At 39.0% G+C, this 7,805-nt stretch overlaps 1 protein-coding gene across 1 annotated transcript; it reads right to left on the reverse strand.

Moving 5' to 3' along the window:
• Window positions 1-698: 698 nt before the first annotated feature.
• On the reverse strand, window positions 699-7,805 carry LOC122079992. Its single transcript, XM_042646818.1, has 10 exons — window positions 7,150-7,805; window positions 6,906-7,043; window positions 6,003-6,191; window positions 2,627-2,764; window positions 2,414-2,535; window positions 2,184-2,316; window positions 1,964-2,093; window positions 1,747-1,826; window positions 1,494-1,628; window positions 699-1,317 (listed from the first exon to the last, which is right to left on the reverse strand). The coding sequence occupies exons 1-10, from the start codon at window positions 7,636-7,638 to the stop codon at window positions 1,081-1,083; spliced, it is 1,791 nt and encodes a 596-aa protein (XP_042502752.1). The 5' UTR covers window positions 7,639-7,805; the 3' UTR covers window positions 699-1,080.

A 7,805-nucleotide genomic window follows, 5' to 3' on the forward strand; every position in this document is an offset into this window, starting at 1 on the left:
TTTTTGCCTTTTTCCTTTGGGTGGGGGGCGGGGCTGATACTTTGGTAACCCACTGGGAAGAGGCAAAAGTTTTTCTAGACCGACTCGCTTGGAGAAGTTTCTATACAGGCCACCACCTATTTCTGCCATGTGGAGGGGTGTTGCGGCTGTATCAAGTATTGGTGAAGCAGGAATGGTTTGGATTGACTGTCAAATTCCAGAGTCATATTTAATCAAAGGGAGAAGGTTCCCAGGCCACCAAATCTCTCATGCCACACCAATCACAATGTGAGAGACAGTTTTGTCAATAAGGACGCCAAAATGATTAAATATGAGATAAAATGTCAATGTGGATCCCACAGGGTTATGATGTGATATAAAAAAAAATAATTTTCACAATGTCAATGTGGAGAATCTTTCTCTTTTCAAATGCCCCGACCTGCACGTGACAGAACAAAATCCTACCAGCAGAACCCTATTTAGACTAACCTACCAAGAAATCCTGCTAACCATTGGAAAAGATTACTCATTGAAAACATTTCCTCACCTTCTACCTTACTTCATAACTTCATGCTCTTGTTAACTGTGAAGGCCTGAAAAAGATCAACTGACTCCAACACCATTCAAAATCAGAATTATATCAAAGAAGAAATCATAGGAATACAATATGTCAATTTCCATCAAGCATGTAAATTTGATGACAATGCAGGAAAGGAAACTGTCATCCAAAAAAGATATATTGCTTTTCATTGTCTAGTAAATTAACAGACTGGATAAGTTAAAACAAACTATTACATCTAATATAGAAGAAAAGAAACAGGAATGCCAAATCAATTCTGAATGACTTGAACCAACTATAAAAGCTTTTTACCAACTCTCTTTTCTCTGTCTGCTAACTTGGACCTTCCATTCCGCAATGGACTCTTTCACATAACTCTAGTTTCATCAACCCAATGAGACTTTGCAAAGGTTACAATAGATAACTCATACTCTACCCCTTCCTTATGGGGCAGCTTTCTTACATTTCCTAAGCTGGACATAGTAAAAAGCCCTTTTTTCTGTTGTCCACCATGGGTCACCAATATCTCTCCTAGAGTTTGCTCAGAAGGATTGTTGTGAGTTGAACATCACAGATAATTTCTTCAAGTCCCAGGACTCCATGTCTGGTGACATGACGAAGGCACCAACAACCAATGCAATGGCTGCAAACACCATGCTCTTCATGCATGCATGCCCACGCGAGAGTCTTCCCAATAACACCTTACAATACTTGTCTGCCTCATTGATGGAGGCAGCTTGAGAGTGAGCATCATCTCCACTAGCCAGTGCTTTCTCATTCTATAAGACAATCAAGATAAGACGAATCAACTTCAAGAAGTATTTTATCTATTAATGTACAATACATAATTCACCAACATGAACAGAGCACTCCTAAATTATCCTCTGATGTGCGAGAGAATAAAAATGGAATCACAGCGATGAGTCAGGTGTGAATCATCAAAACACTAATGTACCTTCTGTCTGAAACTTTTGAGAGTCTCCTTCAGAGGATCAAGAGAGGAATGTTTAACAGAATGCAACTTCCAGTCACTGGTCAGCCTTTTCAAAACATTAACACTGGCTTCAATATTATCCAGGTAAATCTTGTCCTGTTCCCACCATTGATTGTACCAAGTAAAGGTCAAACAAATGATATCGGAGTAAAGAAGAGATAGAAAGAATGCTCCTACATGTAGAGCTGCCAGGATAAAGATTAGAATTCCCTACCCATTGCTTGTAACAATCAGGGTTTTCAGTTAAGCACCAGATGAAAATGCCAGTAGCTTCTTTGGATAATTCTGGGTTGCCTGCAAAGCAGTTCCTAATCTCAATCCTCACACTCAGATGTATGTTATAACCTCATTATTGTCCAAATAAAAGGGCCACAGGAAAATGTGAAAGAAAAATTTATTATAAAACAACACTGTTTCATGCCCACACTTACTTTCCCCTGCTGCTTGGACTGCAAAGTTCAATGTCTGCTGTGCAACTTGCTTCATTGCTTTACTTCCAGACACACCAGAAAGTGCAAGTTCTTTCAAAGTGGGATATATAGCCTCAAACCTTTCAGTGGCCTACACAAAAAAAAGAAAAGAAAAAAAAAAAAACTACATTAAAAAGACTGCCTAGGGCCCTGACTGTATAATGGTGAGCATAATATGCACCTTGATTCGAGCTGATGGAACAGGGAAAGTAACTCGCATCAACTGTTCAAGAGCTGAAGGTGGCACCAGACGCTCCCCTTTCCTGGCAACACCATTCAGTAACATAGGCCGAGCTTTTGGAAAAGACAAAATTCTGTAGCCAAAAAACAAAATAAAATTACAAATCTAACAACAGAAAAATTACATAAGAAAAGGATAGAAATTTATTCAAATTCTCAATATGTCCCAACCTCTCCACTAACTGCAAAATCAAGTCCCTAGACTGTGGATTACAACTTGATTTGCCACTGACCATGGGTAAGAGGTTATGCACCCACGAATACATCCCTAAAACCAGGTCTCCTTGGGAAGCCTACACAAAGCCAGATTTATCATAAGCAAAGTAAATGTTATTCGTTATCTTAAAAAGATTCCAACAGATATGTTCAGTAAACTAATCTTACCTGAGCAAGTAACCAGATGATAACTGGAAATTTATCTTGTCCTTGATATTTAGAATTTTCCCTCAAGGTTGGCAGTACATTAATTAAAGTATCAGGTTTTCGACGCAATACCATTGCTAAAACCACAAAAATTGCAACCTGCAATTTAAAATAAGTCAATTACAAGTCACCATATGTAAATGATTTTATGGTCAGGAAGCAGCAGATTCTAGTAGTAAACTCTCTGCAGAAAGACAGCATGATGATTTCATGATTGGAAAGCAATAGATTCTATTAATAAATTATCTGCAGAATGCAAAAATAAAGGAAGATGAAGACCCCCAAGATATTCACATCAAATATTGTATGCAGATTAAAGACAACTATTCAACGAGCTTTTTTCTCCACGCACACACAAACACACATACACAGAGAGGGGGAAAGATCGAGAGACTACAATCATAATTTTTGGGGCTGGACTTCAATAATGACCAAAAAGGCCCGGTAGTTGTTAGGCATAGTGAAATATCACTGTTGTCTCACATCCCAAGGTGATCGTGAACAATAATGGCATACAAACCCTTCCCTCAACGGAGAACAATATGTAACATTGCTTAGTGTCACACATTTAAGGCCTTGCATTAGCCTCAGCTAGGCCCAACTAAAAGTCCAGCCCTTGCATATAATTGCGGTCCTTGTCTGAATAATACATGAAGTCATGCACTTAACTCAGCCTTATCCCAACTAAATGGGATCGACTACATGGATCCTTGCCCTCCAATCAGCTCAATTCAAAGTCATACTTGAAACAAGGCCTAAGCAATGCATGTCTTTTCTCACCATTTCTCCTAAAGTCATTTTAGGTCTGCCCATGGCTCTTTTAGCTCCTTTAATTTAAATCAAATCACTCCTCCATACTGGAGCATCTAAAGGCCCCCATTTACATGGCCATACCACCTCAAACGACTTTCTCGTAGCTTATCATGTATCGGAACTACTCCCAAATCAGCTCTAATTTGTTCATTCCTTACTTTATCCTTTCTAGTTTCACCACACATCCATGTCAACATCCTCAATTCAGTTACACAGAGTTTATCTATATGATGTTTCTTAACTGCCCAACATTCCATACCACATCAAAGCCGGTCATATGACTGTCCTATTATTGTTTCCTTTTAAGTCATGCACTTATACATATATAAAATTAATTTCCAAATCTTATAAATAATAAGCATCCGAAGTCCAGGCCAACCTGAGCCAACCTGTACAAGTGCAGGCTAATTTGGACAAAAAGTAGGCTTAGACCAATCCCAGGCAAAGGCTTCAGATTCAAGGACTGGACTGGGTTTATACAGACAGACTGACCCATGTGCAGGCCTATCCAGACCTAACCCCATGAATCCAAAGGGCAATTAAAGGCAGGAAGTTGTACTGTTGTAGGTCCTGACAAATAAGCATGAGGTTGACAGATTTCTTGAAATTTTTTTCTTTGAATGGATGAAATGCAGAGTAAGATATGTGCCACAAATCTATGGGTAGGTGAAGCAATATGGCTCTACGAGAGGTATGCTCGAGTGATCAAGCATTAGAGAATATTAGCCTTTGCGCTATTAAAAGTATAGTGATTCAATTGACGAAGATCACTTCCCTGAAAAGATATTTCAAGAAGGCATACTCAGAAGAAAGATTAGGATTTCTCCAACTCAATTCCAAACTTATCCCAACTATTTCTGTTCAATTAAAATTTGTTTCATTTTAGAATCATAAAATTGGGAACATAACAGTAGTTTTCCATCAAAATATTTTGTTGGGGTCAAGTTCTGCATAGTGACAGATCAATCTTTTCCTTGTTGGAAGGTATGGGAGGCATTAAATACATGCAAGGGCTTTTGTATCACAGCCAACAAATGCATTCCTAAATATAAGCTCTCAATAGGTCTAAACAAAGGAACATAAGTCCTCCATTTTTTTTTTTTCCTCTTCATCCCATTCTCCAGGATATTGATTGATTGTAGCCTAGATTTCAAAAAGAAAAACTTCTTCAAGGATGACCTAACCTGATAATACCCTTCTGCCACAATTGACGAAAGAGCATTTTCTCTCCTTAATACAAGATGGGGCTTCATTTGTCACAACCTTTTCCTCGAGTTGGTGCAGGTGTAGGTTGTTTGTAGTCCTATGGAAATGCTAGATCTAAGCCTTGAAAGATTTGAGGAAAACCTCCAAGTTCAAACTGGTTTACGTCAAATTTCAGTAGTTGTGGTTTGAAATCTAATTCACACTTACACATCGATTGAAAAGGATCAAACTTAATGCTTTTGAATTCCAAGCAGAAGTTGGAGAGAGAAAAAAAAAAGGCTCTATTGCAGGTGACTACAATTAAGAGAAACAAGATCCAAAGGTATATCCATAATACTCGTGATTCGCAGCTCTTCCTTTAATAATACTCTATACCCATTACCCAATGAAAATTTTATGAAAGGAAAGAAAGAAATTACAAGGGAAGACTCATACAACATCAATTATAATGCCTCCAGAAAATTGTAACAAAAAAAATGTGACTCTCTATCAAATTGAAGATTCTAAACACTAAATGCAAATTGTAACAAACAAAAATGTGTCTTTATAAAATTGAAGATTCTAACACTAAAAGCATTTATCATAATTAAAGTTGAAGCACCAGAGATCTAGTTTTCCAACATGGCAAAGGCAAAAGATCCTTTTTGTACGATACCACACTTGCCTTTGTGGTTTCAAGGATCACCATCTGATCAGTAAAACCAAAAGGTATCAGGTGGAAAAATTAGACCATTGAATCCATGATATATAGTGGATCAGCTGACCAATACCAATATTGGGCCCTTTCCTACTTGATCGACCAATTCTCTATTTGGACTGTCGAAACCCAGTCCGGTTCAATAGCTCTGGTATGATCTAGGTTCCAACCAATCTCTAAACCTTGCTTGCCTCAGTTTACCAACAAAAGGACATGAATACTACACTGATTAGATTAGTGGGTACACTGAGAAAGGATCTCAATAATTCCAGCCAGAAGATTTCAAAAGTGATGGATCAAGTATATTAACCTGGAAAAAAACTAAGAAAGCTGCCAAGCGCTCCATAAACCCAATGAGAACCTCAAGAGACTTATATGCTATTTTTTGAAGTCTTAGCACCATACATGTCACCTTTGCCATGTTTTAGATCATGGCTTGATTTCTCTGGTTTACTTATCAAAAAGGAGGATGACTATTGAATGAGAAGAATCTTGCTTCCAAATAGTTTCCACCTCCAACTACACTGCAGTCTCCACACTCCCATACACTTTTTCAATAGTTGACATAAATGGCTAAATACAAAGAAGGCATCATAACATTCATATAATGCTAAGATTTACCTGAGCCTTTGATGGAGCCTGATGGGCAACCTTCTTGGAGCCCTTAGCAGGACCTTGGTGAATTGCTAGGTCAGCTAGAATGCTATCCAATGACCACAAAACGAAAACAACAAGAGCATCAGAAGATCGTTGGTTGATCCAGTCAGTTGACGTCTTATAAACAGCCTCAGAAATGTGAGAGAGGGGTATCTGTCAAAAAATATATTAGCTAGTCGAGTTTAGAGAGTGAACAGACATTATGACAATACCATAAGTAGCATACAGAAAAGAAAAGGGGGAAAAAACAAAAATTATAAGCTGTAATAGGACAACTGTGTCGAAGAAAAAAAATTCATAAAACATGAGAATCCAGATGATGCTAGTTTTATAGAGTAGAATCCAGATGGTAAACATCAGACATCAGTTCCTATCAACAAAGAACTTTCGTGGAACTAAAAAGCAGGGGATCTATAATCTTCAAATATCTAAGCATCAAGAGAGAAAGAGAGAGAGAGCCACAGTCTCTCAAGGAACATAAACATGCTATCCTCTCTAAATAATACCTGAATGCCATATTGTAGGAGAAAAATAGGATGACAAACCAATTAAACCAATATATGCAAATGAATATATGGAGAGGTGGTCATGAATTAGTGTGTAAACGTTATGATAATCCAGATTCCAGCGAATTTGGTATGCGAATGAATGGCTATACAAATGAATCAAAAAAGAGTATGGAGGATAACAAATAAAATCCACATTGTCAGAAAGAGAAAAGCCGTAGCATCAAGCACACAAACACGCACAAAAAACCTCCAATTATTATTCGCTTCCATATTCCATGCCTAAGAATCCTAAATTATCCAAAATTCATTCCAGCCAATTGCATTAGCTACTCGTCGCAATAGGGGGAAAATAACTTACATTGACAATCTTTGCAACCGGGGACTCCTTGAAAATCTTCGTCCACGGGAACTGGGCTGCGCTCACCCCAGAGAAGGCGCGACCGAAGTAATCGGCAAAACGCATGAGCTGGATATCTTGCTGTGATTCATACGATGCCTACACAAGTAATAAAAATAAAATATTTTCAATTACAATCAAAAATCCCGGGGGCGAGGGAGAACAGATCGGAAAAGAAGGGGAAAAAATGAAAATTAAAACTTACTGTAGCATCAATGAGGTAAGCGTTGAGATGAGAAGCATCGATCTTGGAAGCCGCATCGGCCACAGTGATCTTGGGCGCCTTAGGCTTCTTCTGCTTAGGCTTCTTAGCCTCACCGGTCCCATTCTCAACACCACCGGATGCTTCAACATCGCTATCGTCCCCATCATCATCAAAATGGTGTTTCGATCTGGGAACAACCGCGCCCGCAGAAGCAACAGCAGCAGCAGCAGCAGCCTTCTGAGCTTCTAGGGCTCTACGGCGTTCTTCTGATTTTTGTTCAATAGACTGAAAAACGTTAGACTTGTCGCCTCCTACGGATCCATTCAAACGGAATTTTCCGAGATCGGAACCTGCATCTGAGTTCTTCGCCGAGTTCTTTCTCTGGCGTTTCGCATAGGTGACCTTCTGCCATCCTTGGTTATTGTTGCTGGTACTGTATTCACCCTCTTCGGGAAGCGCTGATTCAACATATATGGAATTCTCGTCCATGATTGTCTATGTCTCTCTCTGGTTTAGCTTTTTCACCCTTTTTCCTCTGTTCTTCTTCTTCTTCTCGTTCGTCGAAGCGGATTACAGGCAAGGACACGGAGAGAAGAGAGGTTTGATGGGAGAGAGAGGGAGGGGTTGGGTTTCAGAAAGGAGAGAGAGAATGGGAC

Source organism: Macadamia integrifolia, chromosome 5 (assembly GCF_013358625.1).
Source record: "Macadamia integrifolia cultivar HAES 741 chromosome 5, SCU_Mint_v3, whole genome shotgun sequence".
Classification (NCBI taxonomy): Eukaryota; Viridiplantae; Streptophyta; class Magnoliopsida; order Proteales; family Proteaceae; genus Macadamia; species Macadamia integrifolia.

What these genes read in the sequence shown, in the direction of transcription:
- LOC122079992 (XM_042646818.1), bottom strand. Translation starts at nt 7,638, where the DNA reads ATGGACGAGAATTCCATATATGTTGAATCAGCGCTTCCCGAAGAGGGT. An exon ending in AGTCCAAGCAGCAGGGGAAA is followed by an intron (nt 1,827 to 1,963) that starts GTAAGTGTGGGC and finishes ACTGCTTTGCAG; the next exon opens with GCAACCCAGAATTATCCAAA. An exon ending in CTGATTGTTACAAGCAATGG is followed by an intron (nt 1,629 to 1,746) that starts GTAGGGAATTCT and finishes TGGTGGGAACAG; the next exon opens with GACAAGATTTACCTGGATAA.